This window comes from Hippocampus bargibanti, linkage group LG03, assembly GCF_051943395.1.
Source record: "Hippocampus bargibanti isolate YZ-2025 linkage group LG03, ASM5194339v1, whole genome shotgun sequence".
NCBI classification, from domain to species: domain Eukaryota; kingdom Metazoa; phylum Chordata; class Actinopteri; order Syngnathiformes; family Syngnathidae; genus Hippocampus; species Hippocampus bargibanti.
The window spans coordinates 2,627,501-2,652,952 of record NC_142736.1 but is presented as its reverse complement, the minus strand read 5'-3'; the positions used below and the strand labels follow the sequence as shown (position 1 = coordinate 2,652,952).

At 39.6% G+C, this 25,452-nt stretch overlaps 1 protein-coding gene across 1 annotated transcript in view; it reads left to right on the top strand.

Moving 5' to 3' along the window:
• cdh8 (cadherin 8) overlaps positions 1-25,452 on the top strand; it is a 213,228-nt gene that overhangs the window by 76,025 nt on the left and 111,751 nt on the right. The window contains 1 exon segment of the mRNA XM_088991493.1: positions 9,131-9,541. Within this exon segment, the coding sequence (XP_088847619.1) occupies positions 9,335-9,541 (207 nt within the window). The 5' untranslated portion in view covers positions 9,131-9,334.

The following is a 25,452-nucleotide window of genomic DNA, read 5'->3' as shown; positions in this document are numbered from 1 at the left end:
AAAAAAAAGAGGACCGATGCGCTCGGACGTGATAAAAAAAAGCGCTCACTTTTCAAGCGCGCCACCTCCGCGCCTTCATTTTGCGCGCCTGTTGACCCGATGAGCGGCGCTGCCGATGGGTGCTGATGCTGTTGATGGTGTCTCTCTCTCTCTCTCTCTCTCTCTCTCTCTCTCTCTCTCTCTCTCTCTCTCTCTCTCTCTCTCTCTCTCTCTCTTCAATCTCCTCTACCTCACTCCTCTTCTTCACTCCTCCATCCGGCCAGCGAGCCTGTCGGAGCTCTCGACTCTCCTCCCTAGCCAAGCCGCGCAAAAGGATTTCTCCCATTTTTTTTTTTATTTTTGTGAGGGGGGGGATGAAAGCAAATCCAAGTGTGGTGCAGCAGGCAAATTATTCACCCACCCCTCCCCCTCCCAATCACATTGGAGTTGCTTTTTTTGTGAAGGAACGGGGTTTGAAAAAAAAATGACGCAGCGGAGAAGAAGAATGCAAATGTCACGAGTAAGTCCCGACCGACCGCGGTTGTCGTCGTTGTCGTGGAACTCGGATGCTGTTGCGCGCTTCCGAGTTGCACCTGCTGCTCTTCACCGAGACGAGCGCCGACACCGACGCTCAAACTTCACGTCAGGGAGTCCGCGTCTTCGCTAAATCACACTTTTATTTAAGATTATTATTCTTTTTTTTTTGACCGCAATTTAGATTCATAATATACATATACATATATATATATATATATATACAAAAAGTGGCAGCAGACCCCCCCCCCCCCCAACAAAAAAAGTGAATGCTGGCGCGTGTGGCTGCCGCTGCTCACCCGCAGAGAAAAAAAATATCCTGTGACTGTAAAGTGTCCTTAAGAGTTTTGAAAGGCGCTTATAAATGAAATTATGATTATATTTGTATTATTATTATTATTCAAAAGGCTATCGTGTCTCAGGTACTTTGGACAGCTCTGTGGGGGAGCTGTCCGCTCTCCGTGGTGCTGAAAATGAGACACTCACTCACTGAGTCCCTTCCACCCCCCCCCCCCCCCCAAAAAAAAAAAATCTGGATTTTCTCCATTTTTTCACCATTTTTTTCCCTTCATCGCCGTCTGCAGGTATCCCAAATTGATACTTTTGTGCTAAATTGATCTTCCGTTGATCTGATAGCACTAATTCTGCATTTTTCAGCCAGTTATCATCCATCCAATCCACCACAGCGCCCACCCTCTCACACACGTTTTGAGCAACCTGTGCACTTTCCCCTATTCCTCGAGTACGCACACTATCTTCTATCCGAAGTACACGGTGTGACTTTTTTGGGGATATAGCCGAAATCCGTCCCTGGTATCCCACATTCAAATCCGCCAAGTGTTCCGCTTGACGCTTGGCGTATTTTGGCTTTCATCGTGCAACGTTTAACTGTATTTTTATGCTTTCTAAGTGACTTATGACAATTAAAAAATTAAAAATCATCCGCTGAATGCTGAAAAGTGGCAGCAGACCCACCCCTACCCCCCCCAAAAAAAGGCTATCGTGTATCAGATATTTTGGACAGCTCCGTGGGGGAGCTGTCCGTTCTCCGTGGTGCTGAAGATTAGACACTCACTCACTGAGTCCCTTCCATCCCGCTAAAAAAATTCAGATTTTCTCATTTTTTTCAACATTTTTCCCTTTATTCCATCTGCAGGTATCCCGCATCGATACCTCCTGCGCTAAATTGAGCTTCCGTTGATCTGATAGCACTAATTTGGCATTTTTCAGCCAGTTATCGTCCATCCAGCAATCAGGAACACAAACCCACCCCCATAGCGCCCACCCTCTCGCGCATATTCGGAGCAACCTGTGCCCTTTCCCCTGTTCCTCGAGTACATGCACTTCTATCCGTAGTACACGGCGTGACTTTTTGGCGATATCGCCAAAATCCATCCCTCGTGTCCCACATTCAATTTGTGTCTTTCGTCCAGTTACGCTGGAGTATTTTGGCTCTCATCGTGCAACGTTTAAACATATCTTTCTAAGTGACTTATGATCATTAAAAAAAATAACAAATTGTCCGCTGAATGCTGAAAAGTGGCAGCAGACCCCCCCATGCCCCCCCCCCCCAAAAAAGACTATTGTGTATTAGGTACATTGGACAGCTCCGTGGGGGAGCTGTCCGGTCTCCGTAGTGCTGAAAATGAGATGCTAACTCATTGAGTTCAATTTGTGTCTTTCGTCCAGTTACGCTGGAGTATTTTGGCTCTCATCGTGCAACGTTTAACCATATTTTTTTATCCATTCGAAGTGACTTATTAAAAATCGTCCGTGTTCATTCACCATTCAGCTCCCACTGTAATGTATTTCCTTATATTTTTCAGCCATCTTTAATATCCTATTATTATTAATATTATCCTAATCCGAGTGACTTTCAAAAATGCGTTCCGATATACTTCAACTCTTTCTAGTATCTCACTTCCACTCACTGTCCGTCCACGTCACTGCAACCTATTCCAGGTGAAATATTCCCATTTCCAAAATCCTTCCTAATGCATTTCACTTTCCTGTTCCTGTATTTGTTGTTAGAGTCCGTTTAGCATCCAAGCGTCTCGGGTCTCCCATCTTCAATTTCAGTCGCATCCTCTGATTCCAATTTGAATCTATCTTGCATCGTCTCTAAGTGTCTTCCTCCATGGATAAAATCCTTCGTCGTCGAGCAATGTTTTTCACCCTGCGTTCGGCATCCCATTTGCGTCAAACAAGCTCCCAATTCCAAAGTTCTCCTTAAACACATTAAATCCGTCTTCCGTTGTATCCCATATTCAATCTCTTGTTAAACCAGTGTGGCATTTCAAAAAGCATCTCCGCAATTGAGAATCACAATCAGAAAGTCTTTAATCGTCAAAATCGTCGAAAATTGAAAGGAATAATAATAATAATAATAATAATAATAATAATAATAATGGTAATAATAGTAATGATAGTAATAATCGTAATAACAGTAAAAATAATAGTACCAATAATAGTAAAAATAATAATAATAATAATGGTAATAATGGTAATAATGGTAATAATGGTAATAATAGTAATGATAGTAATAATCGTAATAATAGTAAAAATAATAGTACCAATAATAGTAAAAATAATAGTAATAATAATAGTAATAATAATAATAATAATAATAATAATAACAATAATACATTTTACTTTCAAGTGCCTTTCAAAGCTCTGAAGGTCATATAATAATGGTAATAATAGTAATAATAAAAATAATAGTTATAATAATAGTTATAATATTAGTAATAATAGTAATACATTTTATTTTCAAGCGCCTTTCAAAGCTCTCAAGGACACTTTACCGTCACAGACAAGCAAAATAAAAAACAGATACAATAATAAATAATAAAAGTATTTTATTGATTGTATTCTATTTGTGATTGTATTTTATTTATTATAGTACCTATGTTTGTCTGTGACTGTAAAGTGTCCTTGAGAGCTTTGAAAGGCGCTTAAAATGTAATTAATTATTATTATTATTATTATTATTATTAATAATAATAAAACACAATTCTTAATAGAAACAAGAGATAAAGCGACAGGGAAAATGTGATTTTAAATAAGTGAGTTTTGAGATGGGATTTATGATCTATATGATATATATATATATATATATATATATATATATATATATATATATATATATATATATATATATATATATATATATAATTGGTCTAATTAACTAGATGAGGGGTGTCAAACCTCGGTATGTTGAAAACACACCAAGCACAAAGTTTTCCCATGCATCTCTGTAAAAAAAAATATGACGTGATCCATTTTTTATTGAAAATTCGACACTCCTTTACTTTTCTCCGTTTGGATAATGAAATTTTGCCTAATGAGGGTGTTGAAACCGCGGTTGAAAAAAACACTGCTCTTTTCTTCTACGTTGATCGAAACAACACAATTATGCCCCCTAGTGGACAGTCCTTGAATTGCACCTCTTTAAAAATATAAAGTCCATGTCGTTTTTTTGCATTTTTTCCACTTAAATTATCCCGTGGGCCTGATCAAACCTCCTCGGGGGCCGCTTCCGGCCCCGCGGGCCTTATGTTTGACACCACTGAACTAGATTATATCAGTTCTAAAATTAGATATGAAGTAATGCATTTTTGTTTTATTTTATTTTAGATGTATAGATGATATTGTGCGTTCAGTATGTGCAAGCAGTGCGCGATTGCGCACTCACGCAGCTTAGAGGGAGCATTGTGTGCAACCCCAGCAATACGTCACATCCGCTTTCCCAAAATCCCAGCTACCTTGAACTATTCTCCCACACGCCAGTACAGGACATCCCCATCTATTCAGCATTCAGCACCAGCAGCTAACATTTCGTATTCTCCGTCTCAGTATATGTTCTTTCCTCCGTATCCACCGCATCTCATTTCACACATGCAGCAACAATATCTTTCAACCCCAAATCCTGAATGCGCCCCCCCCACCACCACCAAAAAAAAAAAAAACCACTCCAGCATCCTCAATCCATCTTTTGCATCCCATATTATGCCTCCAGCACAACATTCGTAGTCTTCTATGACCTGTAATCCTTCACATCAATCGCTTTGTGGATCCTGTTTTCTGCTTTGAACACTATAAGTTTGTCGATTCTTCCATCTTATCACTCGTTTTATTATACCACCTATTTGCACCCATTTCCATGCATCCCGCACCTGTATATTTACCGACTACTTACATATTTTCCAGATACGTACCCACACACCCCATTTTCCTACATGCGGTACCAGCGACTCTTCACCTCACGCTCCACCCCCTCCCCCACTCTTTTATATCGCGTCCCATTCGTCTCCAGGCGGCCGTGGCAGCACGGATCACTCGGCACTTTACGATATTGCAGTTGGCTGGAGGTGCAGTAGGCTGCCACTTATTGTCTTTGGAACTGCCTTCCTGCAGTGGAAGTGTATTACTCCCCGTTGTGGGGATGTGCCTGTGTGTGTGTGTGTTTGTATGACTAGTCTTGTGAGGACCGCTAACATTTTATACCATACGTAGTGAGGACATTTTTGACAAGTGAGGACCTTTTGCCCGGTCCTCGCATGTTTTTCATTCTAAAGGCTTCTAGAAGGTCTATATATGCATCTGTTAGTTTCAGAGAGGTCCTCACAAATTCACCCAAAATGATTTTTTTGTGTGTATTTTCATTTCACTTGGGTACACACACTTTTTACTCACTGTGTGTGCTTATGTGTGTGTGCGCGTGTGGTTAATGAGAGGAAAAAGTTCATACCACAAAAAGTAAAACAATATTTTAACCGAATTCACCACAGGGGTGAGGACTTTGAATGTATCCATTGAGAAACAGCACTCCAGCTGTTATTTCAGTTTCAAGTCCACTTTTCATTTCTTTGTTTTTAAAGAAGTTGAAGTGGGAAATGGGGTGACATTTAGTGTTCAAATGTAACACTAGTTCTTCTCTAAACTTATCAGCAAAGGTGGTCCTCACTCCTTATCTGGAGTTATCCGGACCTCACAAAACCATTGAAACAGGAATGTGTGTGTGTGTGTGTGTGTGTGTGTGTGTGTGTGTGCGTGCGTGTGTGTGTGTGTGTGTGTGTGTGTGTGTGTGCGTGTGTGTGTGTGTGTGTGTGTGTGCGTGTGTGTGTGCGTGTGTGTGTGTGTGTGCGTGCGTGTGCGTGTGCGTGTGTGTGTGTGTGTGTGTGTTAAAGGTAATCGTGGTATGGAAGCTAGCAGCTCTAGTCGTGTCCTCGCATTTCATCTCTTTTTGCATGAAGTTTGAGGAACCGAATCACGAAAGTGACATTTGAGAGAAGATGCCGATTAAATCTGTCGCATTATTAAAGCCTCAGAGTGCGAAAAAAAATGAATGAAAAATTGTTTTGGCCTCTGCGTTTAAAAACCCATTCACGCCGAGAATAGAAAATGTTTTCAGATTGGCTTATAACTTTGTATATAGGGTAAAAATAATATGGAAAACTCAGAAATATAGCCACCCACACCCTACCGCAACTGTATCGACACCAAATACTTCAAATCAGCGCTTAAAAGTCACCTGTTCCGCAATGCTTTATTTATTTATTTATTTAAATATGTATTTTTTTTACCCAATGCTTCCTTTTAGAGCTATTTTGATGTCAATGATGTATGCTTGTCTTCAGGTGTCCATTTTATTTTGCATTTTAAGCTCTTGTAAAGCGCCTTTGAGTGCGATGTGAAGCCATCTCAAATTAAATGTATTATTATTTTTGTTATTATTATTATTGTTCATGTAATTACTGTTATTACTATGATTACTGCTCGCATATTATACTCATTATTACTATGATTATTATTCTTGTTCTTATTATTATTTATTATTAATATTACTTATTATTACTACTATTATTACAGTAAAGTCTCGTTATATCGATATTGGATATATCGATAGTCCCGGTTATATCGATACTATTTCTATGCACGCACGGAGAAAATTACATGCAAACAGGGTTGGATATATCGATAGTCCCGGTTATATCGATATTTTTTCCGACTCCCTTGAATATCGATACAACGAGACTTTACTGTATTACTATTATTACTTATAAATAAAATGGCATATTATTTATTTTTATTATTATTATTACTCTCATCATCATTACTATTATTATTACTATTATTACTCTTATGATTATTTATTATTTATGTGTTATTTATTATGTATGATTATTATTATTATTATTATTACTACTATGATTACTTTTAAATGAAATGTATTATTATTATTATTATTACTATCATTACTCTTATGATTATTACTATTATTATTACTATTATTAGCATTATTATTACTGTTATTAGTTATTATTATTGATTGTTTATTTCTTATTTATTATTTTTTATTAATATTTATTATTATTTATTAATATTTATTAATATTTATTACTTATTATTATTTATTATTGTTTATTATTTATATTATTATTATTATTATTATTATTATTATTGTTATACATGAAATGTATGATTATTATTATTATTACTTATAAATGAAATGTATTATTATTATTGTTGTTGTTATTAAAAATGGCAACCATTTAGCTTCACAATGTGTAGTTTTTGAGATATAAGCCGTGGTTATATGGACAGGCGCGGCACGACAGGGTACATAATAAACTATTTTCAATTTTCTGTGTTCGTATGAACACGCTAGGCGTAAATGTGTTAACAAAAAACATATTTTCACAATAAGAGCAACTCTCTAGTGAAGGTTTTGTAAACGAGTCATTAAATAGCTGAACACTTTTGTAAAAAAAAAAAAAAAAATAATAATAATAAAATAAAGAAACCCACCAGAGCGGATTTGATAACAACCGCTTTGTTGTCCGATAGTAAGCTCGCTGGCGCTCAGCTTTGCCCGTTTCAAGTAGCCGTGTAGCTCATGAATAAATCATCTTGTAGTTGTTTTAGACTCTCACTTGGGCTCCCTAAGCAAGAGTCGAAAAAAAAAGCTTACGTAAGGTAGTCGCCAAATAGTGAGCCCTACTCTCAAATTGCTTGAAAAGCCCTTTTTAAAAGCTTTATAATTGCGTACATCTTTTTTTTTTGCTCAGAGTAGATACAAGGACCTGGCGCTTGCCAAATAGTGCTCTTGCCTTGAGCTACGAAGCTTTTCCTGGTTTGCATAGCAGTGTAAGCTCATGAATAAATAATGTCATAGACTCTTTTTTTTTGGAGCGGGGGGGGGGGGGGGGGGGGGTTATTTTCACAAATGGCGTTAACCAAGTTCCCACATATTGAGCTCGCACTTCAAAATGTTTGAAAAGTATTTTATTCATCAATTGCATCAATGAAAGAACCTGAAATCAGGCAATTACTTAAAGGACAACCGACACCATTTTTGTGTTTCCTAAGTGACATCAGAAAAACCTTTTATAGCATCTAAAATACCACAAACACGCAGGCTGATATTTTTAGTCAACTACTTCAAAATTACCTCGGAGATGGCGAATTTCAGAAGGTCCCGCCCCCTTGTTCGTGACGTCACGCCAGGACGTCTTGCATTGCTCGAGAATCAAAACAACGGCTTTAGATTTGGAGAATATGCTTTCTTGTAGCATTTCCCTTTTTTCTATGTTAGCGCTTGGTCCTAGCTTCAGCTGTTGTTAAAGCGCTATATAAGCCCAATATGTATGGATTGCATTGTATTTTGTACACCTGCCCCCATTTCAAGCTCATATAACTCCAAACCCATATTATTTAGGAATTAACTTTTTGTCTGATGAAAAAAAGAGAGTCTAAGGTTTCTTACTCTGAATTGAATGTTTATGAAGTGCTAAAACTCAATTTTCTGTGGGTCCTGGAATTTGAGTGACAATGGTAAAAACCCTGGTACTGGAATGGACGCATTTTAGCATATCATAAATTTAGGGTTAGGGTTAGGTTGGGGTTAGGGTTAGGGTTATCGTTAGGGTTATCGTTAGGGTTAGGGTTAGGATTAGTGTTGTGTGAAATGTTGTTCTTCCTGGTTCAGCTCTCCATTTGTATAGTCTAAATATTAAATCAGCAGGAAGCAAGGTGTTATACAAAAAAATGAATATTTATTATCAGGCAGCTAGTGGATGTTCTCTAGGGGAGAAGCTAGGCCAAGGGACAGAGAGACAAAAGCGCGCACAAGCATTTATAAACAACAGGAGTGATGTCACTTTGGAAAGGACCTATCATCTGCTAGATACAGTCATGAATATTTATTATTAGACTGAAACATGATAGCTAGATTTCTATACTAAGTACAAGCTGAGTACATGTATACTAATTTACATATACTGAAAATTAAACTACAGTAAAGTCTCGTTATATCGATATTCAAGGGAGTCCGAAAAAATATCGATATAACCGGGACTATCGATATATCCGATATCGATATAACGAGACTTTACTGTACATACATATATGGACTTACTAATTGATAATAATAAGTAGAAATGAAATAACATAGGATGTTTTTAGCATGTATCTAACTAATTCTAACGGTTAGGGTTAGGGTTAGGTTTAGGGTTAGGGTTAGGGTTAGGGTTCATAGCCATCTTTCTTCTTAATTCTAGCAACAACAACAAATCAAAGGAGTATTAACCTTAATTATTGTCTCTTCCTTGTTTAGGTCTCCCAGTCGGGCTAATGTGATTGGACGCCGCGCCAGACCCCTCACCACTATGGAAGCCTCTGCCAAGTGACCTTTAATACCAGTGACCTTTTATTGACCATTTGAGGCACATCTGCTTGACTGGTGTTTCTGCAATCAAACAAAGCAACCAAGAAAACCCCGAATTTAACCATATCGAGGATTCAGAGAAGATCGGAGGAGATGCCGGCAGATTTGTGGACGTCCTTGCTGCTGCTATGGATTACTTTGCTTCCCTGCGTGTCAATGATGCCCGTCGGAGGCGCCGAGCCGGCGTCCGATCCTGGCGAAGGACAGCGTCTGCTGAGTCGAGCCAAGAGAGGATGGGTTTGGAACCAAATGTTTGTGCTGGAAGAATTTTCTGGACCCGACCCAATCCTGGTTGGCAGGGTGAGTGGCGGCTTTTGTCGTCGTTTATATTAAGCTCGCTTATCGTGCGGAAACATTAATTCGGACCATTGAAAGCGGTCCCTCCCGTCATCTGTCGGAGGTCGCGGGAGAATTTGTGGTTGCCATGGAGAAACTAAGATATGGGAAGGGCTTAAATACTTGACGGTGATCATGTCCTTCCTCGAACAGGAAGTGAACGTTAGCCTCAAGCTAATGTTTAGCTCACGATAGTGCGCTTTCTTTTGAAACAGAGGTTCTTTGTACTGATGGTTAATTCTGTAATGTGATTTCATACCAATGTAGGGCTACAAACAAGTATAAAAATATAGTTATTATTTACACATAAACATTTGGACTTAACATCAATGAAATAAAACATATGCAATAAAATCGTACAAACCACTTTGCCCGCTTTCCGTCCGAAATGGAAGTTTTGATTTTTGCCCTTTTTATCTTTTCCTTGCTAAAAAATACAGCGGAAAAACTGATCCTGTGACTGTAAAGTGACCTTGAGAGTTTTGAAAGGCGCTTATAAATTAAATGTATTATCATTATTATAAAAAAATAAAACACAAAATTAATAACAAATAATATGACAACACAAAGACACAGAGTAATCCATTCTTCAGCACTTGCTGTACCCTCTTTGTGACATGAAGCAGTTCTAGATGAAAGAGGAGAGGATATATAGGCTTTAACAACAACTGAAGATGTAATAAAGCACTAACATGGACAAAAGGCAAATGCTGCCCCCTCGTGGAAGGGAAAAACATTGCCAGAAGTCTGACCAGCGCTTTATTGACACCCAAGCAAAAACAAATTCCGGAACGGCGCTTCACATCACGCTTTTCAATTCCCGAATAAATTCAGAAATGTCAGCGAATGAGTTAATATACTGCTTGTTTAAGTTACTATCTACAAGTAGTTGCTTCTAAGTCCATAAAAACTCTTGTGGGTGAAATTTTCTTTGGGTTTGTTAGTTAGCTTGTGAGGATAGCATGTCAAGCTACCCAAAAAAGTGATACGCTCCATGTTGTTTTAATTCAGTATCATTTATTGAGAGTGTATTCAAATCTAGCGTATGTTAAGGGAAATCTACTCGTCATTGTTAGCTAGCGTTACTGGTGCGTTCGTTTTCCACTGCGTAGCTAATCCCGTGGATCAGGCCACCTGTTCCTTGGCCCGCCTGGAGGTGTCAGGCCGGCCAAAGCAGCTTGTTCACAGCTCGTGTCTGGGCCACACCTGTGGGGGGAGTCGCCCCGGCTGGCGCATGGCGCTCCACTTGGCCCGTGTTGTTCATAATTACAGTGATACCTTGGCTTACAAACTTAATTGGTTCCTGGACAGAGTGTGTAATGCGAAAAGTGTGTATCCCAAAATTTACTTTCCCATCGGAAACCATTAAAATGAGAATAATCCGTTCCCAGGTCCCCATAAAACACAATTTTCTACTTTCTAATTTTCTAAGCTTTAAAACTACACAAAATATACCTTATTTAACGTATAATAAATGTGGTATGGTATTATAATTAAAGAAATAAAATGTACTCTACAATAAAGTCGTTTTATTTACCTTTGGCTTGATGGAATGGAGTGGCCGTTTCATCAGTATTAAACACTTGATGAGGAACGTAGCCTTCTTCTTTCAAGGAATGATCCCTTGTAGGTGCTTTCTCTGCGATAATTTTACCTTGTTCCTCATCAATTGTGTTCTGTTTAGCTGGGTTAATAGCTTTTTGCATCAAGTGTAGAGATGGCTTGTGCGGGTTATATGTGAAGCCTGATTGATGGGAGTTTTAACCTTGCAGTCTACACTCTGCCTTTGAATTATCAAAGTTGAAACCTGTCCAAATTTCACTTTTTCTATCCATTTTCTCACTCTCTGTCGTCTGCCTGTCTATTTAATGTTTAAACCACCTCCCCTCGCTACGTTCTTGACCAATCCCGTGGCTTTAACTAAAGACAGGAGGCGGGGAATACAGGACAAAAATGAGTCGGCTGCTGATTTTCTTGTTCGGAGAACGGGCTTGTTCGCAAACGCATCACTCATTGTGGCGCTCCGTGTGTATCCCAAAAAATAGTTTGTATGCCTAGGTAAAGTTTTCATAAATTTAACATTCGGAAACTGAAAAGTTCGTAAGCCAAGGGGGTTTGTTAACCGAGGTATCACTGTACCTGCGTCCATTTTCCTCCACCGTTTTTACCGCATTTCGGCTCGTCTCACATTCTGTGTTGCTTTTCTTGGGGCGTCGTCATATGGTGGCATCAATTAAACATTGGCCACTACGGAGAGACTTTCACCTGCCTGTGTGCGTATCTCTGTGGATTTGCATTGCCATTTAAATCCAGTCCAAACAGAAAAACGCTGTTAAGTGGCCAATTAATTTTTTAGAACCAGTCAATTAACTATCCTCGGATGTCTTTTGCCCGTCACAAGGTTGTAACCGCCAAACAAAAGAACTGAAAGCCCTCAGAGGTTTTAAGTGTGCCAGACTTCGTTTAGCACGGCTATGATGAACGTCAACCATCAAGTGAAGTGATGTGATATGCGTTCTTAAAGACAAAGATGGGATTGAAAGGAATTCCAAAAACTGACAAAACGTTTCCTACATACTCTGCCCCCATTAAGAATGTGTCTCCAAAAAAATTAAACGCCACTTAACTGCTAACGATGAAAAATGTTTCTTTAGCCATTATCTGTACTTCTTTGAAGGTGTTGGACGTTTCTATTCTTATCCAAGAGGCTTCGTGAGCGAACTAAAATTTCGCTGGTAGATCTGGCCCTAGATATATATATATATATCCGTACTGTCCAGGTAGAGGTCTGGCAACACCACCTCTAGATAGCTAGCTATTTATCTGGCTAGCTATTTACCTGTACCTCTACACCTATACCTATTTCGACATGTATATCTAACTATCTGGCTAGCTAACTATCTGGCTAGCTAACTATCTGGCTAGCTAACTGTCTGGCTAGCTATCCAGTTAGAAGTCTGGCAACGCCACCTCTGGACAGTAGTGATATATATATATATATATATATATATATATATATATATATATATATATATATATATATATATATATATATATATATATATAATTGGGCCACAGCTACCAGCAAAATTTTAGTTTGATGACAAAGCCTTTTGGATGAGAAGCGAAACGTCCGACACATTCAAAAAAGTACAGATGACAGCTGAAGAAACCTTTTCATCGATGGACTACTCCTGTACGACTGAGAGCTTACACAGACTTAGCTGCTAATTAAACCTAGCTGCAGACAGACTACACACTACCTACACAAGAACGACCCACATGCTAACTACATGGAGTTTACTAGATCCCTAGAAAACATTCCATATGAACGACATTTCATCAGTTCATGCTAACTACATGCTAGCTACATCGTGGCCATGAAAAACGATGCGTAACTTACTGATTGACAACACACAAGCTAAATGCTGTGCTATCAACCTTTTTTTGGGACTCCTGATTAACTATATGTTGATTTGATGTCACTCTGACGACACAATATTTGACACCCTGACAAGATTCCACCGTTAGCATAACGACAGGTCACTTACGACAATACCTAGCTTGATTGACACAATGATAACACCCACGAACCCAACCAAATTTACATACGGACTACACGTTGACTATACACACATACACAAACACATACACTTCCTGCATGACTATACACTGACTCGAGGCTATGACCCCGCTGACTACATTCCACCTACACACCTGACAGGAGCATTTTTTTTTTTTCAGGGTAGGTAGGTGGACATAGTAAAAAGCCTCGATGAGTGTACTTTACGACAGCATTTGTTGGCTGCAGTGTAAAAAAAGTGCAGTTGCATTGGTAGTCATGGTGGCTGTTGGTCTCCAGACTATCTATATCAATATCGACAGTGTATCTATGGTAGTTCCATATCTATATCTACAGTATCTATATCTATATCTATATCTATATCTATATCTATATCTATATCTAGATGTATTTCACACTATCTGGTTATCTCTCTATCTGGCTAGCTAACTACCTGGCTTGCTATCTGCCTATCTCGCTATCGTTCTATCTGGCTAGCTATCTAGCTATCTGTCTGGCTATCTATCTATCTGGCTATCTATCTATCTGGTTAGCTATCTAGCTATCTATAGGGCTATCTATCTGAGCTATCTATATTATACGTGGGTAACACATTCTGATAGCTGGTTATCTATCTAGCTATCTAACTGGATATCTATCTAGCTATCTACCTGGATTGCTAGCTATCAAGCTATCTTGCCATCTATCGAACTATCTAGCTATCTATATTATACGTGGGTAAAAAAAATCTATTAACTATCTATCTGGCTATCTATCTATCTAACTGGTTAGCTATATAACTATCTATATGGCTAGCAATCTAGCTATCTATCTGGCTATCTATCTGGTTAGCTATCTATCTATTTATATGGCTAGCTATCTGGCTATCTATCTATCGAGCTATCTAGCTATCTGTTGAGCTATCTATTTTATAAGTGGGTAAAATTCTGATAGCTAGCTACCTGGCTAGCTCTCGAGCTATCTATCTGGCAAGCTAGCTATTGAGCTACCTAGCTATCTATATTATAAGTGGGTTAAAAAATGATAGCTAGTTATCTATCTAGCTACCTAGCTATCTATTTGGTTAGCTATCTATCTATCTAGTTATCTATCTATCTAGCTGCTATCTAGCTATCTTAGCTAGCTGGCTAGTTATCAAGATCAGCGAGGTGAATAACTCATGAGGCGGCCGGCGCTGCGTTGCGGTTGATGAACATTTTATTTCACATCTCTTCCTTCGGTGATACTCACGCTCAATTAAGAATGAAAAAGACAAGCACTCAGTGGAGGGCAGACCTCCGCAGACTTTTAACAAGAGTGGTGGAGAAGAAAAAAAAAAGAAAAAGAAGCCTTGTCTCACATTGTTTCTGCAATTGGTTGCGCGTCCTATGACAAAAGAATGAGAACGCAGACGCTGATGAGTCGGCGGCGTACCCCACACACACACACACACACACACACGAAAAGGTAATGTAATACGATACAGGACAACAAACTCAATAACACAAGTCATTATGTGTGGTAAATGGAGGGTGACATACCACGACCCGACATACCAATTCGAGATGTATAATTTCCACTTCAAATAAGAAAAAAAAATGCCATATTTGAATGATTTTATCCAAATGTGAGTTAGCAGGCTTTTTAACGGTTCATGTAAAATTGCGTCATGCATCATCGCGAGGCCTATAGACGGATTTCCAAAATGTATTTGCGGCTCAAAGATGGCTGTGCTCAAACAATGTGTCATCGTCTTTCCAAAAAAAAACAACTTAAATTGCTGTCAAAAGTGCATCAATCAAAATCAACTTTATTGCCAAGTACAGTGATACCTTGGCTTACGAACTTAATTGGTTCCCAGACAGAGTAAGGTGACAAGTGTGTATCCCAAAAATTAATTTCCCATAGGAAACCATTAAAATGAGAATAATCTGTTCCCAGGTCCCCATAAAACATAATTTTCTAAGCCTTAAAACTACACAAAATATACCTTATTTTATGTATGATAAATGTGATATGGTATCATAATTAAATAAATAAACTGTACTGTATAATAGTCATTTTATTTACCTTTGAGATGATGGCTTGATGGAATGGAGTGGCCGGTTTCCTCAGCATTAAACACTTGATGAGGAACATAGCCTTCTTCTTTCACCATCTTGAGGAATGATCCCTTGGAGGTGCTTTCTCTGCGATAATTTTATCTAGTTCCTCATTAATTGTGTTCTGTTTATCTGGGTTAATAGCTTTTTGCATCAAGTGTACAGATGGCTTGCAGTTTGATTGATGGGAATTTTAACCTTGCAGTCTACACTCTGCCTTTGATTTATCAGAGTTGAAACAAGTCCAAATTTCACTGTTTGGGTCTGGGAACCAATTAAGTTCGTAAGCCAAGGTATCACTGTACCCATGCTTGTCTGTGACTGTAAAGTGTCCTTGAGAGCTTTGAAAGGCGGTTAAAATGAAATTTATTATTATTATTATTATTATTATTATTATTATTACAGTAAAGTCTCGTTATATCGATATCGGATATATCGATAGTCCTGGTTATATCGATATTTTTTCGGACTCCCTTGAATATCGATATAACGAGACTTTACTGTATTATTATTGTTATTATCATGATTACAATGCACTAGTATCATCATAAAAAAATTGGATCGGTAGAGCATGCCCAAGTGGAGTCGCTGGAAAAGGTGGTAGGCAGGGTGCGGAGGGTCCATTAGAATTAGAATTTTCCGCACCCTTGTTTCGATTCTTTTAGTGTGCAAGTCCCCAACAACAAAATCATTTAGCAAACGACAAAATCTGAGAACATTTGGTAACACTTGGTGGACGCGCGGTCCAAATGTCGATTATATTTTTATCCAGACTTGGACCGCAACATAATCCTTTCAACCCGCGCACACACAGAGCCCCTTTTTCTCTTGCTAGGCCTTTGCGGAAGGTAATAAAATGTGATGCCCGGGCTGAGCTTTAATTACACGTGCGTCCCCCAACCACCTCCGTCTGCTCTTGCGACATCATCATGGCGGCTGTGTGGGAGATTGGGCGCCATCGATTTCTAACAGCGTGTCTTTCACAGCCTTTCTCACCCTGCATATGCATTAGCATAAATGTAAGGGGGGGTGGTGTGTGTGTGTGTGAGTGGGGGGTGTATAGACGTGAGAGAAAGAACGTCCGTGAAGTGTGACAGCACCTACTCCGCTACCCTAGCCCACTCGTCTCATTCCCAATGTTCTTCTCGGCGTCTTCCTGACATTGTGATGCGGTGCGAGGCCGATATAGAGCGCAGATTCTTTTTGATGGAGAAATACAGAGAATTCATGAACAAGAAGCTTGTTGCTAGGTTGTTATTTTTCCCCCCTTGCCCCCGAAAACATATTTTAACCTTTATTCGTTCAAGTGAGGTAATTGGTAACAGGACCTTTCACATGTGTCAAAAAATATTTGATACACGGTCAATTATGTCACCGTTTCCAAGAAATGACCTTTTTTTTGACCTTATATTTTTTTTTGGGGTTGTCGATGCCAATTTGTTACGTCTGTGTAAGCTCTCAGTTGTACGGGAGTGGTCCATCGATGAAAAGGATTCTTCATCTGTCATCTGTACTTCTTTTAAAGGACAACCAAAACCATTTTTTGTTTCCTAACTGACATCAGAAAAACGTTTTATAGCATCTAAAATACACAAAACACACAGGCTGATATTTTTAGTCAAATGCAAAACACCAATAAAAAATGACTTAAAGTGTCCCAAAAATGCCACAAAATGAGCTCGGAACTGAGGCGATTCAGAAAGTCCCGCCCCCCTTATTCGTGAGGTCAGGCCTCCTTCACAAACTGCCTTGCTCCAGAATCAAAACAATGAGAGTTAGGGTTCAGATTCGGAGAAGATGCTTTCTTGTTACTCATCCAGTTATGAATATGATATATATGAAATAGTTCTGAAGAGGAAAGCATAAATGTTTGCAATCGATTAAAGAAGTCCTTCCGTATCAATTCGAGCCATCAGGACTCCAATGTTGCGCCCAGAAAATGCACAAGATGGCGCCCACGCTCAGTTGGAAATGGGCTGATTTGTCAGCTGGGAATTTGTGTAAACTTACACCATCTTTATGCGCGTTACCGCAATTGGCTGCGACACACGACGATTCACCATCACGTACCCAAAATGCATTGCGTGTCGCTTTCTCGGTCAGGGGCGTTCCTGACGTGACGTCACGTCAGGAATCGTCATCAACTCGAAAACAAGACTTCCTGAATATTCAGCGTTCAGTAGAAGTCATTTGAAGTGATTTTACAAATTATGGACGCAACTTATCGGTGTCGGAGGTGTCGGTTGTCCTTTAAACTTTTTCTAACTTGGAATCCGAGCCTCTTCTGTTCGTCAAAGTCCGCTTTCAGACGCGCTTCTCCTTGGCCATTAGAAGACAACGCTCACCTCGTAATAACAACAACCAAAAAGAAGACAAACAGCAGGCAAATTGCTGCGTTTGCAGCATAGACAAATCCGATTTGTGTTCTCTTTGTAGTCAATTAATGGCGGCTGCCGCGTGAATATTTCACACTACTTTATTATTATTTTTTTCCGTTCTCTGAGTCTCCTTCAGAGTTCCGTCGCTTAGCGGGAGAGGATTGATAATGATTGCATTTCAGTCTGCCGACTTGTGCGGAGGGGTGGGGGGGGCAGCATTGTTGGGGCCTTTCATCCGTCGTCGATAATCAACCATTAGCATTCATCAATCCGGACTCGACGGCAATACGGCTTTGATTATTGATCCCGTTGAAGAGTGCGCAGGGTGTGATTTAGTCTTTTCTTTAACTCATTCACTGCCAGTGAAAAATGTGTCCACTCCAGTGCCAGGGTTTTTGTCATTGTCACTTGAATTGCAAGACCCACAGAATAGAGTCAGTTTACAAACCCTTTGGCTTACGAACTTCTCGGTTTACGAACATTACATTTATGAAAATTTTACCTTGGCATACAAACTATTTTTTTGGGATACACACGGAGCTACCACAATGAGTGATGTGTTGTTGGCGAACGAGCCCGTTCTCCTAATAAGAAAATGGTGGCCGACTGTTTTGTCCTCTATTCCCCGCCCCCAGTCTTCGGTTAAAGCCACGTGATTGGTCAAGAATGCAGCATTGATGGGGGGGGAGGGTTTAAACATTAAAGAGACAGGCAGACGACAGAGAGCGAGAGTGAGAAAAGACAAAAGTGAAATGATGAGAAATTGGATAGAAAACAGTGACGTTTGGACTCGTTTCAACTTTGATAGTTCAAAAGCAGAGTGTAGACTGGAAGGTTAAAAATATCCTATCAACCAGGCTCCACAATTATCCCACAAAAGCCATCCGTACACTTGATGCAAAAAAATCTATCAACCCAGCTAAACACAACACAATTGATGAGGAACTAGGTAAAATGATCACAGAGAAAGCACATACAAGGGATCATTCCTCAAGATGGTGAAAGTACAGTTTATGTATTTAATTATAATACCATAGCACATTTATTATACATAAAATAAGATATATTTTGTGGAGTTTTAAGGCTTAGAAAATTAGAAAACTATTATTTGATGGGGACCTGGGAACGGATTATTCTCATTTTAATGATTTCCTATGGGAAATTAATTTTTGGGATACACACTTTTCGCCTTACACACTGTCCGAGAACCAATTAAGTTCGTAAGCCAAGGTAGCACTGTATTGAGTTTTAGGGCGACATAAACATTCAATGCAGCGTAAGAAACTTTAGACTCTTCTTTCATCTGAAGAGTTCATTCCTAAATTATGTGTCAGGACTTATATGAGCTTGAAATGGGGGCGGCTCCACAAAATACAATACATCTTGATTGATATCGTTTCTTAACAACGGCTTAAGCTAGAACAAAGCGCTAACATGGGAAAATGGGAAATGCACAAAACCCGAACAAATTCAGGAATGATGTTCGTTCTATGTCATATTTTCAATTCCCGAATAAATTTCAATTCCCGAATAAATGGCAGCGAATGAGACAACGGGGAAAATAAACTCGGTAGGAGACGGCTTCCCGCACGACAGTATAAAGTATAAACGAAGACAACGGTAAAAGCCTAAAGCTTTCTGACAAGTGAACTTTAGAACTTTGTTTAGACCTGAGAAAGTAACGGGATGTGACTAAGAGCTCTTTTCGAATTCAGAGTGTTCCACAACAAAGGAATCACGCTTTAGCATTAGCATTCAGTCAAGAAAAAACAGGCACTTTATGACGCATTTTGGGCATTTAGAAAAAAAAAATCCTTCAAGCCTCTTTTCTACAGAGTAAGAAACATATAAAAAAACCTTTCACTCAATTGAATCACACCTTTTCCAATAAGAAGTCTCTATTTTTAGATTCCTGTCGTAGCCACCTAGCCATGCTAAAGCCATTTTCCTCTTGTAGCGCTTTATCTCCCATTGTCCAATCCAACCATGGTGATAAGAGATCAAGAGCTGCGGATTTATCGCTTCCGTTTCCGTGCTTTTTATTCATATTTAACAGATGTTCTCCTTTTCGGAAAGATCTTAATGGCTCGCCGAGATAAAAGTCAACATTCGGGAGAATCTTTGTAGCTTATCTTTGTAGCTTATCTTCAACGCGGACAGGCTTCATACGCCCGGAAACCAGGATGTAGGACGCCTTGTCTATAAATACTGTGACTGTAAAGTTTGGGGAAAGCAACATGTGGCTCACAGTCAGACGTTACTCAGCAAGTATATACTATTCCCGCTAAATGCTACCAACGACAGGCTAGTTAGCATCATATGTCACCCATTTTGTCTCCTCCATTTGCATTTAGCCTTCCTCACAAAAACCATTCAAACACAGCTATTCACAATTTTTTTTAAGCCGGGGTGTGCGGCTTAAAAAAAAATGTGACCTGGGAACGGATTATTCTCATTTTTAATGGTTTCCTATGGGAAATTAATGTTTGGGAAACACACTTTTTGCCTTACACACACTTTCTGGGAACCAATTAAGTCCTTAGATGAAGTATCACTGTAAAAAGATCTTGTAAAGAACTCGAATATGCTCCCTCTTATAGGAGTACCAATCAAGAGATGAGCAGCAGCATTCTGGACCAGCTGGAGACACTTCATGGAGGATTCGCTTACTCCAAAGTAAAGCGAAAGTATAGTAATCGAGTCGAGATGTGACAAAGGCATAGATTACTGCCTAAAGGAGCTCATGAGAACGTGTTATTTCAATTCACGGTGAACAAGAAGAGTACAGTGATACCTTGGCTTCCGAACTTAATTGGTTCCCAGACAGATAGTGTTAGATGAAAAGTGTGTATCCCAAAAATGTATTTCCCATAGGAAACCATTAAAATGAGAATAATCCGTTCCTAGGTCCCCATAAAACATAATTTTCTACATTCTTTAAAACTTTCTACTTTCTTTAAAATTACACAACATATACCTTATTTTATGTATAATAAATGTGTTATTGTATTATAATTAAAGAAATAAACTGTACTGTATAATATAGTCGTTTTATTTACTTTTGTGATGGTCATTGATGGCTTGATGGAATGGTGTGACAGGTTTCATCAGCATTAAAGACTTGATGAGGAACATAGCCTTCTTCTTTCACGATCTTGAGGAATGATCCCTTGTAGGTGCTTTCTCTGCGATAATTTTACCTTGTTCCTCATCAATTGTGTTCTGTTTAGCTGGGTTGATACCTTTTTGCATTAAGTGTACAGATGGCTTGTGCGGTTTATTTGTGGAGCCTGATTGCGTGAGTGATGGGAATTTTAACCTTGCAATCTCCGCTCTGCCTTTGAACTATCAAAGTTGAAACAAGTCCACATTTCACTGTTTTCGATCCATTTTGTCACTCTCTCTCTGTCGTCTGCCTGTCTCTTTAATGTTTAAACCACCTCCCCTCCATGCCCCGTTCTTGACCAATCATGTGGCTTAAATCGAAGACTGGGGGCGGGCAATAGAGGACCAAAAAATATCGGCAGCCATTTCCTATTTGGAGAACGGGCACTTATTGTGGCAGCTCTGTGTGTATACCGAAAAAGAGTTCGTATGCCAAGGTAAAATTCTCAAGTAAAGTATCACTATATATTTTCACTTATTATTTTCTACACGGCATTCAGACTAATCCGGTCCCAACAGCTCAATTGCAGTCTGGCGATCCGGTGTTTTATGACACTTTGCTGATAAAATGGCCCCCGGCGGCATTGGGCAATAGGCCACAGAGCCTCCGGGAAAGAGAAGGCAGAGGATCGGGGGAGGTTATTTCCTTTTAAATCACACGAGAGGTGACAATGAAGATCTAAAAGTGAGGAAATCATATAGAGACTAAATAGAGCGAGACTAGGCGTCCTTTTCACCAATGGATCAGGGCCGTAATGGTGGAAGTGTGCACGTTTACTACAAACTAAATGTTGAAAGCAAAAAATACAAAGTGGCTAGCTATGTAGCTAGCTATCTGTTGGCTATCTATTAGCTATCTACTATCACATTTTTTCATCATGTCTGGCAGTGAATGAGTTCAAAGTAGCCCAGCTCAGAGCTTGTGAGTATACGCGAGTACAACACTTCCTCCATTGCGCAGTCATGGATCTGCGCGCCAGTGAGTGCCACTCTACGTCACTCACAATGAAAGCGGGCCTCATTTAGCGCCAAGCGAGCGTGTTAGGTGAGCCGCTTTAATTCCTATAAATTAGTCAGAGCAAAGTTCAAGGCAGAGCGCCAGACGATTTAGCCCGGGCTAAGTGATCCACCCCCGCACGGCCCAGTGGTGTGGTTGGTGGGTGTTAAGGTAGGGAAGATGAGAAATTGTCATACAACAAATACGGCAAAGAGAGCTAATCGCCAGGATGCGCTTTGGACGCCGCCGCGCCTTATGAATTAGCAATGCAGTGGGACAAGTAACACATTTCACCCAAAACCGCCCCAGCGTGACAACCTGGATTTAATCACGGCGGTAATAGAGGCAAACTGATTACAGTGATACCTCGGTTTACGAACCCCTTGGCCTACGAACTTATCGGTTTATGAACGTTAAATTTAGAAACATTTTACCTTGGGATACAAACTATTTTTCTGGATACACACAGAGCTGCCACAATGAGTGATGTGTCGTTCGCGAACGAGCCCGTTCTAACAACAAAATGGGAGCCAACTTTTTTTGTCCTCTATTCCCCGCCCCCAGTCTTTGGTTAAAGCCACGTGATTGGTCAAGAACGCAAAAGTCAGGGGTGGGGGTTATAGACAGAGAGAGAGTGAGGCCGTTTTCCGAAGAAAGAATATGGCAGATGACATTTTTTTTGTCCTCTATTCCCCGACCCCAGTCTTCGGTTAAAGCCACGTGATTGGTCAAGAATGCAGCAGTGAGGAAGGGGTTATACATTAAACATTAAAACAAGGTATATTTTGTGTAAATAAGGTATATTTTGTCTATTTTTAAGGCTTGGAACGTAGAAAAATATGTTCTATGGGGACCTGGGAACAGATTATTCTAATTTTAATGGTTTCCTATGGGAAATTAATTTTTGGGATACACACTTTTCACCGTACACACTGTGTCTGGGAACCAATTAAGTTCGTAAGCCAAGGTATCATTGTATTTAGCTTGGCGCTTTTCTTTTGAAATCATTACTCCAGCTGACGCACACGATAGAGCTGGCAGCCATGACAGGGCCTTGCGATTCGCCATCGCCGAAACACGATTTCTTCCCCCCGTTGGAGTGAAAAAAAAGAGCTTTGTAATACAATTCAGTGACTTGGCATTGTCGTGGAAAGTAACCATGCAATTGACAAATAGTCAATGGCGCGAGTTCAATTCATTTTCAGTGAGCCCTATCAAATTCCTGCCTACGGACTTCTGGCAAAAGTATACATGAAAATTTCAATGACGATATGACAAACAATGGATTCAACAATGGAAGTTCTAGTAATCGGAACCTAGAAGCCAGAATGGCTCTGTCAAGATAAACAGTTTGTGCGCCGCAATTCACTATCATTGGATTCAAAATGGTGATATATGACTCTTTTGGCATGAATTTTCCGTACATTTTATACATTTCATTCAATTACAATTATATCCTCTAGATCGCATGATGAAAGAAATGTTTTCTTCCACCAACCGCAGTGTAACACAAAATAATAATAATAATAATAATATAATAATAATAATACATTTCATTTTAAGCGCCTTTCACAGATCTCAAGGACACTTTACAGTCACAGACAAGCATTGGTACTATAATAACTAAAATACAATCACAAATAGAATCCAAGATATAAAATACAGTTATAAATAGAAACAAGAGAAAGAACTACACAGAAAATGCGATTTAGGTGGGTTTGGAGATGGGATTTGAAAGTGGGAAGAGAATCAATGTTACGAATTTTGAGAGGAAGTGAGTTCCAGAGTTTGGGGGCAGATCAGCTGAAAGCCCTGTCCCCCATCATGCTGAGACGGGCAGGTGGGCATACAGAGGTAGAGGGATGAAGAGGATCTGAGGGAACGAGAGGGAATTGAAATTTGAAGAAGGTCAGATAGGTAAAGGGGGCAAGGTTATGGACAGTTTCAAATGCATAAAGAATAATTTTAAAGTTGATTCTATATATGACCGGGAGCCAGAAATAATTGAGAAGCACCGACATGAAGTCGACGACATACCAAGTTACTCGATGTGTCTTGAGTGATGCAAGCGCAACCCCTCCAGCGTTAAAGAATGGCTGCCGCAAGACATGAAATGTCAGTGCGATAACATTCAAGTATGGCAGGTTGGGTAATAATGACAGCGGAGGGTCGTTTGCTGGCACACACATTTCACTCCGCACATGACGACATGGCTGACAGCCTTTGCTAAACTCTGCAAAGAAAACCAGGAGTCACCATAAAAATAAATCAGAGCTTCACGCGGACTTAAAGGACAACCGACGTCTCCGGACAAGTTGTGTCCATAATTTGTAAAATGGCTTCAAATGACTTCTACTGAGCGTATTTTACAAAGATTCCACCGCATATAGCTATATTTTACGTTTTAAGACTCGCGCTGAATATTCAGGAAGTCTTGTTTTTGAGTTGGTGACGAGTCCGTACGTGACGTCACTAAAGGACCGCCCTTGACCGTAAAAAAGACGCTTTGTCGCGGTCCTTCCATCACGTCAATGTATTTTGCTTGTCTTGTGTTGTCTGGGGACCTCGTGTTGCACCCAAAAGCCGCCAGAAGAGGGCGTCCAAGCGCCATATAAGGAATTTATCAGCCTGTGGAAACGGAGGTGGCCACAGGAGGTCGCCATTTTGTGCCTCTTTTTTTTCCCTCAATGTTGCCTCAAAATGGCACAAATAAATTCTTTAATCGATTGCAAACGTGTATGCTTTCCTCTTCAGAACTATTTGAATCATATTCATAACTGGCTGTGTCACAAGAAAGCATATTCTCCAAATCTGAAGCCATTGTTTTGATTCTCCAGCAATGCAAGACGTCTTGGCGTGATGTCACAAACTGGGGGCGGGACTTTCTGAAAATGTCCAATTCGCAGCTCAATTTTTTAGCAGATTTTCGACACTTTAAGTCATTTTTATTGGTGTTTTGTATTTGACAAAAAATATCATACCGCATGTTTTGGGTATTTTAGATGCTATAAAACGTTTTTCTGGTGTCAGTTAAAAAACAAAAAAGTGAAGTCGGTTGTCCTTTAACGTACCATTACGCCGCTATGTGAAGCATTGGCACAACTTCACAATTGCTCAATCGGAACCAAAAATTAATCAGTTACTGGCACAAGTTTGGTGAAAATCGGGTGAGCAGTTTTGCACACAATTCCGTTCTAGCTAACGAACAAACAAGGCGACTAAAAACCCCCTTTTCTTCCTTGGCAGAGGTAATCACGGCTGTGGCTTTGTTTGAGTGATATGCTCTGAAAAAGCTTCCAAAGATCCATTTAGCAGGACTTAAACCCTCTTCAAATACTCGCCGAAAGTGAACAGCTGGGTGTAATTATATTTTAATCGCGATGCGGCTCAGAGCATTAAAAATAACCGTCATGCGGTCTTCCGCTCACTTGAGAATCTGGAATGTGATTTTTTTTTTTTTTTTTTTCTCAAATGCTAGCCAAGAAGCAACATTAGCAGCGGTGACGGTTAAATGAAACTCAAGTCATCTGTGGTCATTGAAGCCCCTAAAAAGTGAAAATAAAAGAACAAACTATTAGCCCGGAGCAAAACTGATTTCTTTCTTTCTTTCTTTATTTATTTATCGATCTATCAAGATATATATCGAGCTATCTAGCTAGCTAGCTTTCTAT